Source organism: Rhinolophus hipposideros, assembly GCF_964194185.1.
Source record: "Rhinolophus hipposideros genome assembly, chromosome: 21".
Classification (NCBI taxonomy): Eukaryota; Metazoa; Chordata; class Mammalia; order Chiroptera; family Rhinolophidae; genus Rhinolophus; species Rhinolophus hipposideros.
Window position 1 is genome coordinate 10,594,789 of NC_138067.1, and position 24,171 is coordinate 10,618,959.

Here is a 24,171-nt window from a genome sequence, read left to right on the forward strand (position 1 = left end):
CAAGTGATCAGCGGCGCTAGCGACCCACTGTCGCTCTTGGCCACACTCGGAATTGGCAAGGGCTGCTTCGTTGGAGTGATGACGGATGATGACATCGACACACCTGCCAGCGAGTCGCAGGTCGACGAGGGGGAGAACGAGCTGCCTGTTATCCAGCTGTACGGGCTGGTGGAAGAGCTCAGGTACTGGCGGCCCCTCCTCACCGTGTGGGCTGGGACATTGGTCCAGCATGGAGACATCCAAGTCCGCGTTGAACACTGAGGAAAATAAGACACCCCCCACCTTCCCAACCCCAAAGAGGCGAAGGAACTTGTCTCTGCTCTTTACCCCTGTGTTTGCACCCCCGCTGAGCTAACAAGCCTTGATGGATGGAGCCAGAAGAGGGTGGAGGTGTGAGGCCCTGGGGCTGATGGTGGGAAGCCCAGAGGGTAATGGGAGAAGCCAGGGCTTCAGCTTGGTGGGTGTGTCTGGTGCCAGCCTATGTGCCTAGCAGTTCCTCTACACTGTGGGTGGCCAGCAGGTTGGACCAAGTGACCTCTAAGCCCCTTTGCAATGCTAAGATTCTTTGATAAAATTAATGTGGCAACAGGATAGAAAGGAGGCTGTCGAGATATTTTCAGTATCAGGCAACTTATGCCTGAACCAATGTATAAGCATGGAGATGGACAGCAAAGAATATTCTGGTGGTGTTGTTGTTTTTTTTTTTTAGCAGTCTTTTATGTCTACTACTTAGCAAATAAATTGGATAGCAAGGTTCCAGGATGTAGTTGTGGTAACGGTATAACTTATTGGTCTCACACAGAATACCCCGTCTCTGGCAGCTGAATAGATGTTACTTCTACCATATACACCTAAAACTGTTTAGGACAGAAATGAGGTATTATTACTAATAACTACCATTTTTGATTGCTTATTATGTGCCAAGTATTTTGCATATATGACCTTATACAACAATGACCATAGGAGGTGGCTGAGGAAACCAAGACACAGAGGTTAAATCAGTTTCCTAAGGCCACACAGCTAGTCAGTGGTAGTCCTGGGATTCAGGCTCAGGTTGGACTCCACAGCTTACAGTGCGAACGTGATGTATGCTGAAAAAGAAAGAGGCTCTGATTTATTCGGCTTTCCACTGAGTCTTTTCCACTAATCTTAAAATTCAGCCAAACAGGAATTAGCTCAATGACATATGAAAATATCAAAGCTGTTCTCTCTTATATGTACATGTACATGCATCTGTGTATTATGCATATACGCAAGTTATTGTTACATGTAAGATCATAATAACAAACATATATATATAACTGTGCTATATATAACTGTATATATAAAGTTTAAAAGGTCATAATCTTGGCTTCTACAGGATAAATTAGGTTTGTCATCTCTAGTTGTTTAAAAAACATCTGTTCAAAGCTTCTCCACCATTTATAATAAACTTCCAGTGGATGCTTGTCTATTGGTTACTGGAGATTAAAAAAACCTGAGAAACATAAACCAAAGAAAACATCTGAAGATTGTAGATGTGTGTGACTTCAAGAATGTAGTAATTCAAAAGGAATTTCACACATGGGTTAGAAGATACTTTAAGATGAACCCTGTAGTTTCATCACAGCCACAATTTTTAACATAATCCTAATGCTTTGAATTCTGTGGCTCATTCGATGTATTAAATAATATGAAATGTTTAAATAGGACTTACTGTGTGCCAGGGACTGTCCCGAAGCCTTTGAATTCCTTATTGCAACCTTCAAAGGTAGGTGCTGCTATTATTCCCATTTTACAGATGAATTAACTGAGGCACCAATAGATTAAGTATCTCAGAAGGGCGCACATAGCTAGTAAGTGTTAAATACTAGTTGTTTGGTGTTGAGACCCCTGTTAATAGAACTTACTCAGGTACCCTCTGTCTTATAGCTATGGAAATTCTGCTCTCAAAACGGAGACAGAGATGTTTGAGAAATATTACAATAAACTGGAATCCAGGGATCAGCGGCCTCTACGAATATCAGAAATGAAAATGTTGGGAGCAGAATTTGCACAGGTACACAAGAATTACCTTATTTTCAGAATTTAAGATCTAAGGATTATGTTATTCTGTTTGTTCCTTTAGATGCAAATGGTATTTGCATGTCTGCCTTTGGTGTGCCCTCTTTGGCCAAGTGGTATGTGACTTTCTCCTTGTTCTTTTGGTTCTTTCTTCCCCTGCAAGGTGTCTCTTTCAAGTGAGTGTGAAGGGAATCACATTCAATAGAAAGCAGATTGACGCTCCCAGAATATCTTAGTTTATTTGAAATAATTCCCTTAAATTGGGGAACTCAAATGTTTATAAGACTCACTCACATAAAGAGGTGGAGGGGCCGGATGTGGGCACTAGAGAGTTCTAAAAGCACCAGCCAGGTGGCCTGATGTTGCCAGAACAGTTGATTTTTCAAAAGAAGCTGGAAATCTGGATTATTTTGTAGAATATCCTGATTTTCAAATGTGGGCAATTTCTTTTTTTTTACATTTAAAACTGTGTATAAGTCTGTTCTTTGAGGGCCAAACAATCCCAGCTTGAGGCCCACCCATTCCCTGGGCCACCTGCTTGTGACCTCGGGTTGAAATATACAGGAAATCTAAAGTTTTTGTCCATTTATTTGTTTTTGCTGAGCATCGCACCCCCAGATGCAGTGTCTCTTCCGCGTTCAGTTCCAGAGGCACCGGACTCTGGGCCTCCCCTGACACTTACCCGAGTGCTAGTCTCTGCGGCTTCACAGTCCCTCCATCTTCGAGACACTTTCCCTTATTTATTTTCAGTTTGTTGTCAAGCATAGGCCTTGGAAGTATTTCACTCAGGGCCTTAGGTCGACTTGTGAAATAACCGTCACTTCAGGCCTAGCATCGAGAATCCCTTCACCCTGAGTTTGTTCTCTCTGGCTGTCATTCCAGGAATTTCTAGCAGGTCTGAGCGGTCATTTTGATGCCCACCTCGGGCTGCTTTATTACCACTTCCTACCTGACAATGACTTTGTTTTTCTCGAGGTATAGTTGCGAATCAGGCGTAGATCCAAATCCCGCGTAGGTACGGACCATGTGAAAAGCCTCAGTGTCGACCAGAAATGCGAGCTTGTACAAAAGGAACTGGAGGACACGAAGGAGGAAATCAGGCACCTGAGGGCCAATGCCGAACGGGACCTGCAGTATCACGAGGTACACCTTTCTCTCTGTAGGCCATCCTACCTCGCGCCCCACGCCCGCCTCATCAAGAAGTACCTCGGGTGTGTTCATATAATTATTGGTACTTTGAAAGAAACCCAAATATTAATAGATGAAGACAAACTGAGGGCCTACCTTTAAGGAAGTTACCGCCACGTCCTTGAGGAGACAACAGATTTTAAATTTTTCAACTGGAAAATTTCAAAACTATACAACTGCAGAGAGCCCAGCACAAGGAACCCCTCTGTACTCAACAACCACATGCAACAGCTATTAGCAATGGCCACTCCTGTTTCCTCCACGACCCTACCAACATCCCCCTCATCGTAGGCCAGTGGGCTATTATGAAGTGAATCCAAAACATATCGTTTACCTGTGAATATTTCAGTATATGCCTCTAAGATATGGATTCTTAAAAAAAACACCCATAACCATAATAATCATAAATGCCCTTAAAATTTATAAGAATCTCTTAATAATACAAGGGTGTGAGATTTAAGTCAGTGAGTTGGTTGAAAAGTCCCTAAGTCACCCTCCAGATGCAGCATGCATGACCACGGTCCGTATCTAGTTGGAGACCAACACGGTCCGCTTCCCTCCAGAGACGAAATATTACTGTTGATGCGGTTGCCCGTGGCATGAAGCTGTTCGCTTGTATTTAAGAGCCATGTTGTATGAAAAATACATCTCACTGTTCTATTTCTAAATGTTTCTATTTCTAAACGGGGGCACACACAGAATCGCACTCATTGTCTCAAGAGGGACCAATCAGTGGACTCGTGTCTCCATTGATGAACCATCTGTATTTCATAAACCTACCCTCCTTCCCTTTCTCCCTCCCCTTACCCCCCCCCCCCGCAACTTTCCTTCTCTCTATTTCCAAACGTTCATTGTTGAATTCTAGCACGTTAAAGGAGCTCAGGATGTGGTAGTATTGTCCTCACAGGCTCGATTGCGTGATGTAAACATCACAGTGTGGACTAGAATGGCCAGAGAAGACTTACTGAGGAGATGGAACCCACATAGGACTTGGCATGGCCTTGAAAAATGATAGCATTGGCTTAAGGAACAGGAAAAGAAGGGCCTCCTAGGTAAGGAGAATGACATGAGCGAGGAAATGAAGGTGGGAATGAGCATGGCAGGTTCTGGACATTGAGGGGGCTGGTGTGATTAGAGAGGAGGGTGCTCTGGGGACTGTATTAGGAAATCGGGTTGAGGAGGGCTGTGAGACTCTGAAAGCCAGGCAGAGGATTTTATCTTCGATGTCTTAGAAAGCAGGACCCCAGTGAGGAAGTCTGAAAAGGGCATCAACAGGTTGAAAATGGCATTTAAGGTGGATTAATGTTCTAGCATGTGAAGACAATGGGGAGGGAAGAGGTTGAGGCCAGAGACCGGCCCCTGAAGGAAGACACTTGCTTCTCGGGACCCCATGAAAAAGCCTGAACAAGGATGATTTGCTCTGCAGCTGCAGATAATGTCTTGTTTTATTCTTTAAAATAATGTGTGTGTTTTTGTGTTTTCTATTTAAACACAATCTCTGTTTGTTGTAGCAAAATTTAGACAGACAGGTAAGTTAAAAGAAGCATATTTGAAAACATCCACAATCTTACCAGCTAAAGGTCATTATTGTATAATTAGACTCGTGTATTTATTTATCTAAAAGAGTTTTTAGATGATTGTCTATGCATGTAGGAATTTCTTTATAAAAGTGATCATATTATTTTATAAGCCATATTTTCACTTAAAATATCTTTCCATGTCATCCCATGTATTCATTTATAACATCTTTTTTCAAATTATAGAAATATATAGTAAGAGTGCTCCCTGTCTCTCCACTAATCCATCTCTCCCGATGTGATTGTAATTAACGTTTTGGTGTATAATCTTCCAGATTATATTACATTACATTACATTACATTATATTATTATATTTTTATATATCATCATGTCATAGCACATCATATATTATGTTAACATTATAATTTTTAATAGATAAATAATATTTCAGATACGGAAATACATATTTATAGAGATATCTGAAGCCCTGTTTTTCTTTGTTCATCCCCTTATTATGGATATTATAACTTTTTTGAGGCATATATTTACATAATAACATTCATATAGTCAAATTTGTATCTTAAGGATGTCTTTCTAACACTAAGAGGAAACACTGTGCATTGGGACACAGAAAGGCCTAAGAACTTAGGTTTTCTTTGAGGGATATATCCTTGAGAATTTTTGGAAACTCTGTTCTCTCTTTGTGCTGACTCCCCAAGGCTATCATTGAGGAAGCTGATATTCGATGCACTGAAGTTCAGAAAGCAATGCACGAGTTTAAGAAAGATATTCTAAAAACCATATCCAAGAAGAAAGGGAGCATTTTGGCCACTCAGAAAATGATGGAGTACATTGATGACATGAACCGCCAGAGGGTGAGTTGGCAGGAGCTTAGAGCTTAGAAAGGGAGAAGAGACTCCTAGAAGGATGACACGAGGCAGCTTCATTCCGTTTGGTCCATTATAAACGTTGCTCACCCATGCAGATTTTTTGCATTCCCCAAAGTGTGTGTGTCTTGAAATGCAAGTTTATCTAGGCTAAAGTCAATCAGGCAGGATGAATATTAATAGTGTCTCAGATGGATGACTCCTTTTTTTTATTGTTGCCATTTGTTTCAAATAGCAACATTGTTGCTGATCTGTTCTCTTCAGAAAGGTGTGAGCCTATCTAGTCAGGTGACCACGTGGGCCAGCTACATCTCAAGCTCTTTGAGTTCCATTATTATAAGAGTGAGACATAAAATGCTCCTTCATTTCCAAAGATTGTTGTAGCATATCAAGCTTTGGATCCTGGAGCTAGGTAGGCTTACTAACCCTAATGGGTTATAAGTAACAAAAATTGTGTGAACTACCAAGAGAATAAAAGACCAAAGAAACATAAAATCATTTTGTCAGGAAAGGGCCCTATGCCCAAATTATCTTGCATTGAAAAGCAGTAGAAAATTTGCATGGAGCAGACCCAGCTTCCTTTGCATCTTGGTCATGAGCGAGATGCTATAGCATCAGCTTGAGTAGATGTAAAAAGACCTAAATAAATGACTGACTGTTTATTAGGACTCAAGATTTGGTTTATAGCCACAGAGTTACCAACTTTTCAAACCAACAGGGATGAAGAAGAGAAATGGATTAAAAGTGGCTTTTATTTTTTAGGATAATATAAAGGATAAATTACGCTTGAAAAACGTTTCTCTCAAAGTCCAGAGGAAAAAGATGCTTTTACAATTGAGGCAGGTATGTGGCTTTTTCCTTCTTTTTCTACGGTTCCCGTGGCAGGCAGAACAATGTCCTCCCGAAGATCTCTGGGTCCTAATTCCCGGAATCTGAATTTGCTACCTTGCATAGCCAAAGGATTTTGCAGATGTGATTAAATCTAGGATCTTGAGGAGATTATGTGGGGTTATTTGAGTGGGTCCAATGTAATCACAATGGCTTATAAGAGGGAGGCAAGAGAGTGAGAATAAACGAAGATGTGATAAGAGAAGCAGAGATCAGATGTGCTTTTAAGACACATCATGAACCCGGTCATGAACAAAGGCAGCCTCTAGAAGCTGGCAATGGCAAGGAGACAGACTCTCCTCTCGAGTCTCCAGACGAAGGCAGCCCTTGGTTTTAGCCCAGAGAACCGCCGGGACTTGAATTTGGCTTGAATTTGAAAGACCCTGATGACATACTTGTCGAGCCTTTGGGGGCATGTGCGTGGATGGCACGGTAATAGAGTGCTTTGGTGAGTCTTTGAACGGCTGGCCCTAAAGGCTCCTGACAAAAGGCAGACATGGCACAGGGGCTCCAGAATGGAATTCTGTGGCTCTATCCTCTCCTAGCTCAATATTTTATTATTAACTTGAATATGGGCACTGGTGGCATGTACACCAGTGGTGACCACTGAGAATGACACAAAGCTGGGCAGGAGAGTTAACACGCCCCGGGACTATTGCTTGGTTGATTTGGGATCACAAAAGACTCAACAAGCTGGGACAGCTCTAACAACACCAAGTGACTAAGGACAAATGTAAAATCCTCCCCTTTGTTCCCTCAAATATCGGCACAGGTACCGGATCGCTTAGCCATCGAGTGCCTGATGAGGTCAGCTCCGTGGGAGGTGACGCTGGGGCCAGGGCAGCTCTCAGAGAACCACAGAAAGGGGTGGTCTTGTGCCACTCTGTTCCGAGTAGCCCGACCTGGAGCGCTGGGTCCCATTGACATCTCCAGGCTGGAAGGAATCAGTAACTAGAGTTCATGTAGGAGAGGGAGCCAGAGGGCAAGGGGAGCAGAAAGCGTGGGGGAGGACGTGGGACTGACGGGCCCATGGGGAGAGGGTGCAGAAGGGCTAAGTCTGCTGTCTTCAAGTGCTTGGGCACCTCCAGGAGGAGAGGACACACCACCTGTGAGGGCCCTGAGGGAGGAACTAGGTGGGGTGGGGAGGGAGGGTGTCAGCGACGCAGATTGGAGTTCAGTGTGAGAAAGAATGTGGCCCCAGCAGAGCTGAGAGGAGCTGCCTCCAAAGAGTGATTTTCTGGCCCTCTGGGCATCACGCAAGCTAAGGCATCCTAAAGAGGGGGTTTGAATGGGAGATGGGAGTCGATGGATGACCTTCAACCTAAAAGCTTTTCCAAGCTCACAGACTAGTGGGGCGGGGTGATGCTGAGAAAAGCAGGGATGCGTGGGGCCTCTGCAGAGGCCAAAGCAGCAAGGACCATGAGCCACAGCCTCCAGAGGCTCAGTGGAAGGAAGGCATTACCCCCCATTGCCAAAGACAGGCTGGGAGTGTTTGAGCTAGAGGAGGGGTCATACTGGAGCTTGAGGAAATCGTTGTGGACAGAAGATGCCTCCTAGGAGGTAGTACAGTGTGAGCAGAGCGTGGGGAGAGGGAACAGTCCCAAGTTCGGCCACCGCCTACCTACCACAGGTATAAGATGGCACAGACCTGGTGGGGCAGGTAAGGTGGGGCCAGGTCAGGGAGGGAACCCAATATACTACTAATACATCCACAGTGAAGAAACGGCATGTGATCCAGGGCTGCTTGTCCTGGGTTTCCAGGTGAAAAACCACTTTTAAATGGCCTTCTTCCTACTCTTCCTTCACAGCTCTATTTAGGCACCTCCCCCTGCGGGATGCTTTCCCTGACCCAGAATTCTATCCTCCCCTGGCCTGGCTGAGGGCCCCTGCACAGCCCCCTATGCCATACTGCAACCTGTCTGTGAACCCTTGTTGAGTATGCACTCCTTGAGGCCAGGGAGGAATGTATGTCCTCAAATCTCTATCCCCAGGGCCTATTTTCATGCCTGGCACCAAGCACATATCCAATCCATGTTTGTTGAATGACTGAATCATGGCTGACTTCCAAAATCTCACCCAGAATAGCAAGGCGGGAGCCATAAATTCACAAGTCACAACCTCACGTCATTTCTTTCTAATTTCTGAGCTGTAGAAGGAAGAAGTCAGCGAGGCCCTCCATGACGTGGATTTTCAGCAGCTGAAGATCGAGAATGCTCAGTTTTTAGAGGCGATTGAAGCAAGGAATCAAGAGCTGATCCATCTAAAGCTGGCGTCCGGAACCACCCTGCAAGTCCTCCACGCATACAAAGTAAAGTGCGCCCTGATGCCCAGGTCCCCAGGGCTTCTGGCCCCCACCTTTCCAGCCACAGTGAGGTTTCCGTGTACTAGTGCAGTTTCCCACGAGGGCTCAGGGTATCCGTCACTCTCCTGCAGATCCATGAGTTCTCTTGACAATGCCACATGTCCCAAAATACTCCAAATGTTCCCACAACCCTGGCTGCACATCAGAACTACCCAGGGAGCTTTTCCTTTTTTAAAAGATACAAGGTCAGCCTAGTCCCACCCTGACAAGTTGAATTAGCGGGTAAGGGCCATGCATTTGTTGTTTTTAACTCCCCAGACATGCTTTTTATGCACCGTTAAGTTTAGAGAACTAACCACATTTAGGGCCCTGTTTAATCTAGGCACATAATAAGCACTTCCCTGCTTAAAACCCTGCAAAGGAAAAACCATCTTAGCTATAAATCACAAAACTACTGAATAATTCCTCATCCACACATAACCTGTTTGATTGAAAAAGAGGCACTATTAATAATAAATCACGACTATGGTTATGAACAGGGCCTGGCCCAGAGGACCAGGCTGTCTGGTTAACCTACTAACAACTGTTTAATGCAGTGGTCAGCTAACTGTGGGCCAGCGTATCTCACCCACTGGCCTGTGAGCTAAGAATGGTTTCTACACAAGAATATTTGCAGCCAATTTGATAGAGAACACTACCTTTGAAACCCAATTGAGCAAAATTGGCTTTTTCTCCCTCAGAAATTCCACTCTTCCATCAGTAGACCTGTATTCCCAAATATGGTACTTAATTATTAGATTTGAAATTTCATCAATAAAGCATTTGTGGAACTTTGATTTTTCTCTGATTAAGATAAGTAACTACACAATATCCTCCATTTCGCTCCTTGGCCTGCAAAACCTGAACTATTTACTACCTGTCCGGCCTTTTACACAGCAAAGTTGCTGACCCCTTGCCTAGTGCCCAGGTGGCAGCAGTGGCTACGGGCTTAGGTGACTCACGAGTGGGCTTCATGTGGCCCACACAGTGTCGTTTTAAAATGTGAATTTGAATGTGTTTAGTCTAGGCTAATGTTTGTCCAATGTTTTCTTTTACAAATAAAAAGCCTGAAGCCCACAGGGGCAGAGGAATTGCCAGATTCAAGCAGCAAGTTTGTGACAGGGCTGCGGCTCCTAGTCCAGTGCGTGTCTCACCTAAGCCAGCCATCTTCCCCTGGCATAAAGGGTATGGACAATAGTGTGCTGGCATTCTGAAGTTCATGTGTCGTAAACGCCCAGCAGATCATCCACTCTGTGCTTATCGCATCGGTACTTAGCTTATCTGATCACTGTTGTTTCAAGATGAAGCCGAGCCTTGTGACTCGCAGGCCCTTGCTGCCTAGAGAGCTGGGCAGCACGAGGTTACATCACATTGGACCTTGCTCTTATCCTGCAAAATCAACTGAATAACACGGGGCCTGTCTGATCTTGTGGGGACAAGCCAGGGGTTTGGCGTGGAGCTACTGGTTTATAAAATGAAACTGCCAGGTTGCAGGGCCTGAGCTCCTTCGGACAGGTCTATACACAGAGCGCCAGTGTTTTGCGATACCTGAGGTGCAGCGACAAAGGTTGCAGTAGACAGAACGGGAACCATTCCGATCCGAATCCCCAGGGGCCATCATATCATGCCTGTAGGCCAGTTGCACATAACAGTAGGCCGAGAGTGGAGTTAGGAAGGAAACACAGCGAGGGTTTGAGGGAGAAGCAGGCTCACTTCCTCCATGTCTCAGGTCTCCTGGGGGAAAAGAGGCAGAGTCGTGGAGTCAGGCCTCCCCTGAGTTTGAAGGGGACTCCACTGGGGGCCCCAGGCACGAGACTTCACCCATACGGGGTGGGTTTTGGGCCTCGCCACCAGAATGGAGTTTTGGCTATTCTGCTCCGTGTCCCCCCCAGCACCAAGGACAGTGGCCAAAGCAGGTTTTCAGCCACTATTGTCAAATGAACTGCCAGTAATTCAGGATGGGAGGGTGGCAGGGACCACTTTCATAGGAATATCTAACACCCAAGTGTGACACCTTGTTAAAAACATGCAGAATAACTTGCTTCTATTACCAAATGTACTGAGCACCCACAGCAGGCGAGGAACCAGGCTAAGTGCCTTTAGCACAGCCACAAAGGAGACAGACACGGTCTCTTCTCTTCTGAGTTTTGTGAGTGAGCATCAGTTCGAAGGGGCACCTTTTTCCTCCACGTTTCTGCCCGCAAGCCCTGCAGGGTGGAGTCTGGGAGATTATAAGTGTGTGTCACTTTTTAAAATGTACATGTTTATTTGAGAGCATTTAGTAAATATTGATTAACTGGGTTTTTAAAACTAAATGTATTTGGGGTAACATGATTTATTTATATTATGTAATTTTGCAGGTGTCCAACATTATAATTCAACATCTGTATACTCCATTGTGTTTTTAGTTTCCTTCTGTTACCATTTGATGCCCTTTACCCTCTTTGCTCTCCCATGTCTTTCTTAGCTGACTGTACATTAGTGGTGGCTTGTGGTAGGTAGAATTCTAAGCTGCTCCCCAAGACTCCCCCCCACATGCCCTCCGTATAAACACATTGCCCAACCCCCAGGACTGTGGATAGGATGGGCTCTGTCATTATTAGGTTCTGTTATATCTTAGATTATATTCTATGGCACAGTTAATCTTCAAATAGGGAGATCACCTGGGTGAGCCTGACCTAACCACATGAATCTGAAAGCAGACAGTTTTCTCTGGAAGAGGAAGTCAGAGATTTGAAGCATGAAGGGGATTTTCTGGTGATAAGTTCTCCCTTGCTGGCTTGGAGGGGACCACGTGGAAGGGACCTGAGTGTGGCTTCAGGTTGCCGGAGGCCACTTCCTGATGACAGACAGAAAGAAAACAAGGACTTCAGTTTGATAACTTTAAGGAAAAGCATTCTGCCAACAACCTGTGAACTTGGAAGAGGATATTGTGTAGTTACTTATCCAACCCCAAATGAGACCCACAGCTCTGGCCAACACCTTGATTTCAGCCCTGGGGGACCCTCCCTGGACAAAGACCCCAGCCACACCGTGCCTGGATTTCTGACCTGTAGAAACTGAGAGATAACAAACACACATTGCTTTAAGCCACAATATTTGTGGTAATACGTTACACAGCAAGAGAAAGGTAACGTGACTTTTCAGAAGCAGCCGCCTGAGTGCCTGCCATCCTGTTCAGAATCACAAATAGCTCCCATCTTCTCAAAGGCCCTGCCCCATCAGAGCCTGGCCGTTGCCCATGCGATTCCCTTTTTTCTTGCCCTGTCTTGAAGTTGCGGGGTGACTGTCTTCCCTCTGCTCTCCTTTCCTCCCTCCTCAACTGCTGGTTTGCTGTGAAGTCCTGCCCTGCCTCCCCTCCCCTACAGCTGACCCTGGGCCATTGCCCCAGCACCCGCCTCCTTCCCGGCTCCCTTTGGATCCTCCTCTCCAGGCTTTCTTTAGTTTGGAATGTTCTTCCCTTCTCTCTTACTGAGACCTACTGGATTTAACCTTTCAGCTCCTGTTCTGGCATCCCTCCCCCCAGGGAAACCTTCAGAACACGGTCCTCACATTCTTAGGCACAGGGCAGTTTTACGTTTCTTCTTGCACTTCCGTCTAGACTGCGAGCCATCTTCTTGATGGTAGGGCCTGTGCTATTTCACTCACCAGTGCCTGGTGCAGGGTGGGTGGGTTCTACAGGGTTTGTTGAGTGAGGCCCCTGAAGTCACTGGCTCCTGTCCCTGGGTCCACTTCTCAGCCAAGCATATCGCAGTTCCTCCAGGAGGACTCTTCCCCTGGAGACAGAGGCCCAAAGAGGGTAAATCTAAGAAGCAGGGCTCTGGGGTGGGGAGGAGGACAGGTGAAGGGCAGCAGGGAAGCTGTCGGACAGCTTCTACAGGACTCCTCCCACACCAGCATGGTCAGCCCTGACAGACATTGGAGACAGTGGTGGAGCCTGTGGGCCGTGAAATTCCACTATCTGGGTTCGAATCCTGGCTCCCTCTTGCCTCTGTGACCTTGGCAAATTGCTTCACTTCCCTAAGAGTCAGTTGCTTCCCCTGCAGAGCGGGGATGGCAGTAGCACCCACCTCCTGGGGACTGTTTCTTCCTCTTCATCTGAGTGAGGTGGTATTGGCAGCTGTTTGCTGGGAGTTCTCAGTGTGTCAGGCACGGCGCCCAGCGTTTATGGGGATTATCTCCCTTAAGCCTCTCCACAACCCTGCAAGGTGACCAGACCAAGTTTAGAGAGGTTCTGGAACTTGCCCAAAGTTTTTCTTACTAAGTGGTGCGGCGGGATTTGGGTCCCAGTGCCCGGCCACTCGGCAGGTGAGGACAAGATTCCCGCTGTCCTCTCCTCCCCCGCTACCTAGACACCAGGATTCTGAATATCTGGGCAGCTGTGAGAGGGGAGGCCCAGGTTCCTGCATGGGCCTGCTTTTCTCCTGCTTCATAAAGAGCCATGCACCCTTCGTATAGCTCTGAGTGATCATCTTTGCTCAAGACTTGCTGTATTCTTATATTTCAGGCCAAGCTACAACGAGCAATGGAAATGTCCATCAATCTGGAAAAGGAGATCTTGCTGAGAAATGAGTTACTTGGAAAAATTGAAAGAGAAACCCTACAAGTAGAGGAGGTAGGAGAGGCCAAACATACTCTTTCTCCTGTTTGTTTCCTTCTGTCTACGAAGGCTTGAGTCATTGTTCACCAAGATCCAAGCCACCTTGACTTCTGTCTAGAAAAGCCTAGACCGCAAACACCAAAATAGCTCCGGGCCATCAAAGGAGGAAGTAGTACCTGGAGACTCACAGTCCTATAGAGTTGCAGTTCACGGCTGCATGAGGTTCTAGAGACAGCTCCTAAGACGGAAATCCTGTAGAGTCCAAATCATCCTTGAGAAGTCCTTAAATGACTCATAAAGTAAAATATTTAAAGTATTGTGAGCACACACTTAAAAAAAAAGTAGAGTGCATGTAACAGTGTAATTGATATGAGAAAAAGTACACACAGCAAACTATACTGTTCTATGTAAAGGAGAGAGAGAGAACTCTTTACACATGTAACTCTTGCTTGGGACAGCGGACGCTCGGGTAGACCTGTGACCTCTGTCCCGTGACCTCTGTCCTGTGACCTCTGTCCTGTGCCTACTCCAGGGCCTATGGTCACTGTGTGAAAAGAGGTGTGGCATCATCTGTGTTCCCGCCATCTGCATTGCAACTTAGTATTCTCATTATTTTGCTGAGCACAGAAAGTTGAATTTCCACGAGTTAAATGCACCACCCAGGATGTGACTCAAAGAGGACATTTGGGGGAAGGTCAGGGATAAAGAGCGCTGGGCTTGTAGGCAGAAGGCCTGGCATCAGGTTTGGTGTTGCCAGTTTCTAGCCTTACACAAGCCTTTGAATTAGACAGGACTCAGTTTCCACATCTGTGAAACAGCCGTCACAACATATGTGGTGATCAGATAGGAACATGCGAAGCAATGCTTTGTCAACCTCTAAACCCGTTAATACAATTATTAGTGTTATTGTCTTGAATGGGCCTGAAGTATTCCCAGCAATTCAGGTTTGTGTGGCTCCAAACCTGCCTACACTGGCCAAAAAGCCACAGGATTATTACATCTGACTCAGTTTGGTCATGGCACCCACAGTATATCCTTGATGGAGAACCAACAGGCTTTGCAAAAGAGCCGGTCTTGGTTCAGAGCGGCAGGTAACAAAGTTAAAGAGGAAGTCTGTTTGCTCTCCTCATGCAGAATTTCTGTGCGATTTATTTGTTTGGGTTGATGTTATAAGGAAAACATGAAATCCATCTTTAAAAGCCTGGCATTCGCTGCTTAGTATATTGTAGCTTTCTTGTTAACTTTTTAAACAGCTCTTTTGGGATATTATTCGCATATCATATAATCCCCCCATTTAAAGTGTACATTTTAGTGGTTTATAGTATATTCACAGAGTTGTGTACCCATCAGCACAATAACTTGAGAACATTTTTGTCACCCCAGAAAGAAACCCTGTGCCCATTAGAAATCCTCGTCCATTCTCCACCTCTCCTCACCCTTACCCTCCAGCCCTAGGCAACCACGAATCTACTTTCTGTTTCTATAAGTTTGACTCTTCTGGACATTTCACATAAACGGGATCATACAATATGTGGTCTTTTGTGACTAGCTTTTTTAATTTTAATAATATTTTTTAAGATTCATATTGTAGCACGTATCAGTATGTCGTTTCTTTTAATGGCTGAATAATATTTCCATGTATGGCTAGACCACATTTTATTCACCATCAATTGATGGACATTTGGGTTGTTTCCACCTTTTGGTGATTATGAATGATGCTGCTATGAACATTCACATACAAGTTTTTGTGTGAATGTAGGTTTTCTTTTCTCTTGAACATAAAGCTAAAAGTGAAATTGTGGGTTACATATATGGTAAACTCCTACGTTTCACATTTACAGAAACTGCCAAACTGTTTTGCAAAGTGGTTGCACCATTTTACATTCCCATCAACACGGTATGTGTGAAGTTTCCAATGTCTGTGCGTCTTCAGCAACACTTATTTAGGTTTTTTAAATGGCTGTCCCAGTGGGTGTGAAATGATATCTCAGTGGTTTTGATCTGAATTTCCCTAATGACTAATGGCATTGAGCATCTTTTCATGTGCATATTGGCCACTTGTCTGTCTTTTTTGGAGAAATGTCTATTCAAGTCCTTTGCCCAGTTTTTGAGTTATTTACCTTTTGTCATTGAATTTTAAGAATTCTTTAGGTATTCTGGACGGAAATCCCTGATCAGATGTATGATTTGCAAATGTACTCTCCCATTCTGTGGGTTTTCTTCTCCCTTTCTTGATGTTACTATTTGCAGCACAAAAGTTTTTCATTTTGATGAAGTCCAATTCATCTACTTTTTTCTTTTACACTTGTGCTTTTGGTGTTATATCTAGGAAACCATTACCTAATCGAATATCATGAAGACTTACTCCTGTGTCTTTTTCAAAGAGTTGCATAGGTCTTACGTTTAGGTTTATGATCCATTTTGTGTTAATTTTATAAATGGTATGAGGAAGGGGTCCAAAAGATGAAAGAAGAAAGGAGATGAAGTGTCTTCATAGAATTTGTTATATTAACCTTCCTAGTAACCATTTTTGGCTCTCTCCATTTCTTACTGTGGATTTGAGTTACCAAGTGGTGTTATTTCCTTACTCAAATACAGTTTTGTTTTAGTCTGTCTCCTTTGTGCTGTTCCTGTCAAATATATTACATTTAATATGTTATAGGTCCCAAATACAATTACATACATATTGTTTTATGAATTACTTTTTAAATCAGTTAAGAGAAGGAGAATATGCAATTATACTGTCTTTTATAGGTACCTACATAATTACCTTTACTTGTGCCATTTGTTTTTTTCATGTGGATTTGAGTTACCAAAAAGAAGACAGGAAAGTGAATTGAGACTGATCAAATCGAAATGTACTTACATGCATAATTTTACCCATAAAAAGAAAAAGCCAAACCTAGTGATCAAAATAATTAAAACCTGTTTCTTAATAAAAGGAGGAAGGAAAAGTGTTTTAGACTGTACTTCTGAACTGAATGAAAACATCACCTGTCTGTAAAAAAAAAAAAAAAAAAAAATCAGAATTTTGTGATTCCCCTCATTCCTTTGAAAATTTAAACATTACTTGCAGAACTACCCTGAAACTGGGGAGAGATACGAGGGCCAGTAAGTCCCAGTAGGCCAGAAATACCAGGGCTCTCTGGGCTGAATTGGTCTTTCCCAACCCAGGATCGGGCCAAAGCTGAGGCTTTGAACAAAAAGCTGCGGAAGCAACTGACCAGGTTCAGGGTGCCGCCGGTGTTGCTGTACCTCAGGGAGAAGATGCAAAATGGGGACCTGGAGAAGACCATCAGGATGTGGGAAAGGAAAGTGGAGATTGCAGAGGTGAGTCCCAGAGAAACCCAAGACAGGCAGGCTTTTATGCCCTTCATATTTTTGTCGAGGATTTTGTTTTTTGAGCTAAGGATACAGATATCTGAACATCTAACATCTGAGAGAAATCTCAGCAGTGGCTTCAACTCTTATACCAAAATGAAGGATAACTTTAAAAAACAAAACAGAACTGCTTTTTCATTGTTAGGGACAGGGACTTTTCAGGGAAGAGACGCTGCCATCATAGTGTGTTTTTAGTTGCTTGCTTTGTTAATAAATTCTGGAAACTTCTTAATCCCTCCTCTTACCATTGATAATTTAGTGATTGCTACTTTACACATGGAGAAGCCAGTTGCTTTTTTTAATGAGATAGTAATGGATTTTGAATATCACTCAGAACCTGATTCCATGTGTTTACATATTTGCCATGGGTCTTTTTGTTTTTGACTAACCCTGCAGCCTTTTCATATGCTACAGTGGGCATAGAAGCCCCCACACCCTTTGTGAGCTGTGGGAGTGACACTGGAAGTGCACAAACAATGTGCCAGCGTCAGGAAAGAAAGAAAGCACAGACTCTGCCACAGGCCAGGTTGCATACTGAGCGTACTTAAGACATTATTAGAGGAGCTTAAAAACCCAGTCAGGGCACCTGGTTAGCATGGAGTTTTCACATCTAAACACTGCCTCCATTTCCTGTGGTCACTTGGTGGTAGGAAGTAAATTAGAATCCCAACTTGGGCCCCTCAGATCTGGAGCTGAAAAGTAGCAGAGAATCGCGGCAGGAACCTGTAAGTCTCACTCTACCGAACAGAAAGAAGCTCTTTAGAAGAATCTTCCAGATGCCCCTAGGTGGCCCGCACCCTGCGGCATGCAGGGCTCGCCCTGCCCCACACAGCGTCACCTGCGGCATCACAGGGCTGGATGTGGGTTGCATTCTGAACAGTCACAATCGGTGTTTCCCAACTGACCTTCTCCTGTCCCCTCTTTCCTTTTTGCAGATGTCCTTAAAAGGCTACCGCAAGGCTTGGAATAAAATGAAAACAACCAATGAGCAGTTGCTGGCAATTTACCCCCCTGGGAAATAGCCAGAGGGAGTTCATGGCTGTAGAGTAAAAAGTGATCCATTAAAATCATCAGCTTCTTTCTAGTCATGGAGTCATCTCACTGTTCCCTGCGCTGGCTGGAGTCCCAACTCTTCATCCAGGCTGACAGTCACCGCCCAGGCCACAAGTGCCCGTGGGGATTGTTTTCACAACCTGGCCCCTGGAAGGAACCGTTAACGTTGAAAGAACCACAGGGCACTCGAATGGTTTGACACTTGTTAGCCCACATTTAGTTCACAAGCACAAATGAAAGTGACTTCCCCGCATGTGGGAATGGGACAGAGGAGGCAGGGTCAGCCCAGTATGTGCCATGGGCCTGTCCGCAGCCCAGGTGGGCTACTATCAAAAATAGACCCCAAAGCATCATGGCCCATGCCTAGCACTCAGCATTCTGAGCACACTCTTCAGTTTGGAGGCTTAGGTCCTAGACTATATGCCATTGCAAAGAAACAAGCACAGAAAAAACAAGACCATTTCTTGGGGCTGATGTAACCTGTTCTGACCTGAAATCGACCCATCCTCCCCACCATAATAGTCATAGTACATGGGCTGTACGGCCACCTCAGGAGACCTGCCTGAGCCCCTTACACTCTTTACACTAAAGTCTAGACTCGCTCTAGAGCTTGTTGGCCATGAAGGTATGGTGGCCCCTCTTTGTCCTTGGAAGTGTGGTTGGGGCCATACAACCTGGCCCAGCCTAGAATATTTCTTCATCGTCACAGCGGCATATGATGAGTAGCTGGAGAAAGGAACTGAATTCACCCCATGGTGGAAGGAAGACAGGGGAAGGCCGGTGCTCCGAGTCTTGGATGTGATCCAGGCACTGTAGTCTTCCACCTTGATGTACAGAAACAGGCCAGGGCATTTCTCACCACCTTGCAACAGGATTCCTCTCAGCACCCACAGATTCAGGTCCTGCAGCTGGCACATCATTGGGTTTCCTGGGTCCCCCTGTGACAAAGGGCAGAAGGCTTCAGTTGTAAAAAAGAAATCTTTTCTTTGTTAAGATAATCTTCTGCAATTTATGGTTTGTTCTAGAAATGTTTTACACTGGTTCTTGCTGAAAATGGGGTAAATGATAGGATACTGTTTCCAATCTAGGTAGGCACCACCACAAATTCTAACAGATGACTTTCGCTTTTATTATACCAATTATCTGTAGATTTCTGTAGTTTGCCGGTAGCTTCCTGGTTCTCGGTTCATTTTCTTGCCCCTTTCCAGTACTTTGACTAAATCCTCTCCTTCTTCTGGTTTCTCATTCCTCAAATGTTGGTAGTTCTTTCATCTGTCGATAGCCTGGAATACTCTCATTTTTCCTTCTCCTCTCTATTTTGTTTCCATCCTTTGTTTAAGCTGCTCCCTTTCACCCACAGTCCTACCAGGGTCAGACTCGCACTTCCTGGGGTCACATCCTGGACTAGGGTCACAGGTGTTCCATCTGTGCAGCTGTCTGTCCATGCACCTGCTCCCCAGCCCCTGCCCATGCTCCTAGCGTTCCCTGCTCCCATAGGAGCAGTCCCCTGGGACTTGGGAATTCTGCCACACAGACCTTTCCTCACTTCAGTGAGTGGGTAGAAGCTTGGCACACTTAGCTGGATATGTGACCCTGGCAAGTTACTTAATTCTCTTGAGCTAAAGTGGGAATACAGTTCATTCCAGTAACACAGGCAGAGCACCTAGCACAGTGCCCTCACACTGTGTGCACTCAGTAAAGAAGCAGCTGCTAATATCTTGGTATCTAGAGAAGGCCATCATTTTTATGTGAAACGCTGAGAAATATGGGAAAAGCAACAAGACAGCTACTAGGTATAATTTACCTTCCATGTCCTGTTCCCAGGCCCCCTCTGAAAGGAATACCCTCCCCATGGTTCACCTTGGGCCAGAAGAGGATTGTTGTCCAAAGGCTGGCCAACCACCTTTGACCTGTGTGGCCTGCCTGGTTAGAAGAGCTGCGCGCTTACACATTGCTCTCGCTGATTGCTCTGAGGCACGGAGGGAGGGAAGGGGCTGCAGCTGACAATGGAAAACAACCTGAACAGACTCAACAACGAGAAGCAGAGAGGCAAAAATGGCCACTTGGCCCCTGCCTATTCCCATCCTCTTTCACTAAACCTCCCTTTTTCTGAGGAAGCCACACTAGGATAGAAATCCAGGCAAATGGGAGAAGAAAGGGGTGAGTGCAAGCCAGACAGCAGGGCCGTGTGCTCTGCAAAGCTGAGCACATAATTCCCGGGTTGTCCTGTGCCAGCTGCATGACGATGTCATTCTAGACTTTGCTCTGTGCTTCTCGTTAGATGGGAGGGAGTGCTTTAGTCTAGAACTCGATTTTTCAGTTTTTCACAACTACTGTTTTTATCTCAGTATTGCCAAACAGTAGAGGATAGATGTCATCGCAGAGTTCAGTCTGGCTATCCTAGACTGGTGAGAAGGCTCCTGTCTGTACCCCATCATGTCTGCCTGGGGCAGACAAGCTCTCGGGCAAAAGTGCCATGGTCTCCCCTCCTTTCACCAGTCGCATTTATAGTTCATTGTAACTGGGGTTTTGTAATTTAAGGAAGAAAAAGAATGCAATTCAGGACAGTTTGATGAATGATTGTATAGCACCCCCAGCTATTGCATGTTTCTTGCAAGTTGTCATTCCGCCCAGATGTAGAATATGCTGCCTTTTCTCTTCCCCATAACCTGCAGGGATGTAACTTTTGAAGCACAAATGGGTGAGACAAAAAGCTTCAGGCGCTCCTTTGGAGGAGCCCTACCTCATCTCCCAGGATGTGACCCCAGCATGGGGGGGGGGGTTCTTTCATTGTGTGATCCTCAACCTTGATATTCAGCAAAAGCCCTAACAGTTGTGGGGAAAAAGGGGGTGAATTCAGAGTGATTTTGCTTTTATTGGGTTTCCGGGGACCTATCGGGCAGATACTGAATCTGGGTGGTTTAGTCTGCACGGGAGAAGTGTGGCTTTGAGGATATCTGGACTCTAGAACACACTTCCAAGATAAGGACAAGTCACCATTTTTATGTCTGAGACACTTTTGCAAGCACAATTCTGTTCAAAAACAAAGGTGTGCTACAGTTAAAAACAAATCTGAACTTTGCAGGTGGTTTGAAGAGGGGATCGTTTAGCGTATACACAACTTACCATGTTCCACTGAATCTAAGATGCTCTTACAAAATTAACATCTTTGAAATGGCATGTACCTTTTAATCCGTTGATATCAGATTTTAACTGGCAGCATTTTTTCCTGTTTTGGTATTATGAAACATAGTGATGCATCTTAGATTTGGTGAAGTATGGTACTGGATTGATAGACCGGCTGAGGGCAGGATTTTGTTAAATAGCTATGTCTTCTGCTGTATTTTCACACACTTTCTAATTTAAGAAGTTGTTACAGTCTTCCCCCTGGCAGAGAGTCCAGTACTCAATAAATGTGGAACGCACTTTGGAAGGGTAAACCTTACTGCTTATTGAAAGGAAGTCCTCATGCTTCCACAATAAAAATGACTGTTAGAATTGCGCTCATATATGTATTTTTCTCCCCTTTCTCTAAAAAAATTTATCTGCATCCTCTGGAAAAAAATAATGCTCATCAGGGAATCTTGAAGGTTACTTAAAGGAAATGGGGTGACGAGCATTTTAGAAAGACAATTTTAGAGTCGAGGAGGGAAACCCTGCCTGGAAATCTGGTGGACCTGAGTTCTTGTCTCTAACGTGTATTAACTGCGGTCTGATAAGCCACAGTTTTTCCAGGTATGGCTATGCGGGAGCCTGGACAGGTATTTGGGAATTCTGCACATTTTCCTGGGGCATAGGGCAGCCACATCTGTACAGCCCTCATCTGGGTGGAGAGCAGGGCTTCTTACAGGAAAAAAAAAAAAAAGACCCAATTGCTGATGAGAAATAGCATCAGAATCTAGGTTCCATAGAAGCTGAATACAGTGACTCCTCACTGTAGACACGCTCAGAATACATCTGCATGCTTGGTTTGGACTCACACTTCCAAACTTTTAGCTACTGAGAAAACATCTGTGACTCAGCCATACTTACTCATGTTACACTGAAAATGGTGACTGGTTAGTTCGCTCAGATTTTTTGTTGAGCAGTTGCTATCTGCCAGGTGCTGTCCACCCTGGAGACGGCCATGCATCTCAAGTGACAGTCCCTGCCCTCACAAAGTTCACCATCCCTTGAAGTGACCACTGCTTACTCTCAGCATGGAGCTCCTACTCCATCATGTTCTTACCAAGCAGACGGCATCAGTTTCCTCCTCTATGTGATTGCCACATCCTGTTTTCTGGAAATCACGTAAGGGACACAGATCGGTGTCTGTCACGGAGATTTTCCTCAGGATACTCATTGTCATGTGATTTCCTGTCTGGACCATGCAACAGAGAGCCCAAGAATTATCATCAAGGAGACATTCCCTTGTCAACTCAACTACAACTCACATGTCCAGATGGGAGTGAGTAGAAAATGTTCTCATAAAACCCCTTTCCTCATAGAAATCAGAACCTGTGTCTGAGATTTTACTGAAAACTGCTTTTGCTTTGAACTTGAATGTGAAAATAGGCAGAGAACATATTCACTTTGTCTCCACATCTATAGAGAATACATGTCCTTGTTTATTTCCCAAGAATAAAAGAAAACAAGGATGGCTCAGACAAGAGAACAGTTGGCTCTAGTTCAGGGAATAATGTTCCCTGGTCCCTCCATAACTTTGCATTAATTTCAGACTGTCCACTGCCTATGTTCTTCCAATTTTGGTGTAGGACTAGAAGAAAAAGGACCAAATGTAAGAATGGCCACGGAAAGGGCAAGCAGCGGGAATCTTGACTCAGGTGAAGGTTCCAGCCCAAATATAGAACTTTGAGTCCCTGAATTATTAACATAAGGCCTAGAATTGTTCATCCCAGTCACCCCACACTGCTACCATACACACAGCCTCCTCTAGGAGAAGGAAGGCATTAACTGCAGACGTGGGATTCCATCCTGCCACCCAGCAGTTCCGCAAGGCTGGTGGCATTCGCAGCTCTCTGTCAAGGAAGCAGATGGACCGGACCAGGTTGTTGAACTGCATCGCCGTGTCTGTCTTCAGGAGGGCTATGTCATTCGTCATCGTTTTGTTATCAAAGTCTTCGTGGATGATGATGGTGTTGATTGGATACTCTTCGTGAGCAATCACGCTGGCATCCATATTAGCTATACCAACCATAGCGACGGCGTCCTTCCTGGAGAGTGAGCAAGGGAATGTTGAGTAGCCAAGGCACCAATGGAGCTGCACGTTTCCCCATTTTCATATTGACTATTTTTTCAGCCTGTAACACTCCTCCAAGTCATCTTCTTTGGGCTAAGTTTTACTCATCCTTTGGACCCAGTCCCAGGAAATATTTTCTACACTCCTAGACATGTTCCCCGCTTTGCAAGCCCATAGAATCATTGGGAGTCTTCTATCTTAACATCACTGTCCCACCACCCAAAGATAATCTGTTATATTATGCTGATTATTGTTTTGTTTTGTTTTTATGCATAGTGTTTTTTTACATAGTTGTTGTTATACCAACGATGTAATCTTGACTCTTGATTTTAGCACTTAATGTTTTTAACAAACGTCTTTCCAATATTGTATACTCTGTAAATACACTTCAGAGAAATTCTGATTTTAATAATGATGGAGCTCAATTGGGTGTTTTCCCGTTCTCATCTTAGGAATCATCCAAGGAACTACAAGAATGAGATACAAATACAAAACCATAAAACTAAGAGACACCAGAGAATCTAAACCTCAGAATCAGAGGAAGGGCTGACAAAAGGCAGTGAAGGAAGGGCTGGCCCGGTGGCTCAGGCTATTGGAGCATCGTGCTCCGGCTTCCGGTTCGATTCCCACATGGGCCATGGGCTCTCAACCACAAGGTTGCCAGTTTGACTCCTCAACTCCTATAAGGGATGGCGGACTCTGCCCCCTGCAACTAACAACGGCAACTGGAGCTGGAGCTGAGCTGTGCCCTCCACAACTAAGACTGAAAGGACAACAACTTGACCTGGAAAAAGTCCTGGAAGTACACACTGTTCCCCAATAAAGTCCTGTTCCCCTTCCCCAATAAAATCTTAAAAAAAAAGTTTTCTTATAAAAAAGAAAAGGCAGTGAAGGACAGCAGGTGTGCAGGGGGTTGTAGATGATATTTATTGCCACACAGTCAGAAAAGCTGGGTGAACATGCTTCTCCACAAAGAAGTAGATAGAAAAGAAATAAACCACCGCCAAAAAATGGCCAAATTGGAAGCTGTGTA

At 44.8% G+C, this 24,171-nt stretch overlaps 2 protein-coding genes across 2 annotated transcripts in view; one reads left to right on the forward strand and one right to left on the reverse strand.

Moving 5' to 3' along the window:
* On the forward strand, positions 1 to 18,921 carry CFAP263 (cilia and flagella associated protein 263). Its single transcript, XM_081031287.1, has 9 exons — positions 1 to 182; positions 1,912 to 2,038; positions 3,025 to 3,186; positions 5,469 to 5,624; positions 6,399 to 6,479; positions 8,677 to 8,832; positions 13,373 to 13,480; positions 16,640 to 16,795; positions 17,782 to 18,921. Exons 1-9 carry the CDS (start codon positions 79 to 81, stop codon positions 17,866 to 17,868), a joined length of 1,137 nt encoding a protein of 378 aa, XP_080887413.1. The 5' UTR covers positions 1 to 78; the 3' UTR covers positions 17,869 to 18,921.
* PRSS54 (serine protease 54) overlaps positions 18,316 to 24,171 on the reverse strand; it is a gene marked incomplete at both ends in the record, with an annotated part of 14,930 nt that continues 9,074 nt past the window's right edge. Inside the window, 3 exons of the mRNA XM_081030916.1 lie at positions 18,316 to 18,837; positions 22,128 to 22,259; positions 22,854 to 23,108. Coding sequence (XP_080887042.1) covers positions 18,316 to 18,837; positions 22,128 to 22,259; positions 22,854 to 23,108 — 909 coding nt within the window. The remainder of the gene's footprint in view (positions 18,838 to 22,127; positions 22,260 to 22,853; positions 23,109 to 24,171) is intronic.

Excerpts from the sequence above, each read along its gene's own strand:
- CFAP263 (XM_081031287.1), top strand. The coding sequence starts at position 79 with ATGACGGATGATGACATCGACACACCTGCCAGCGAGTCGCAGGTCGAC. Across the intron at positions 183-1,911 it reads GGGCTGGTGGAAGAGCTCAG|CTATGGAAATTCTGCTCTCA; the intron begins GTACTGGCGGCC and ends TCTGTCTTATAG. Across the intron at positions 3,187-5,468 it reads GGGACCTGCAGTATCACGAG|GCTATCATTGAGGAAGCTGA; the intron begins GTACACCTTTCT and ends TGACTCCCCAAG.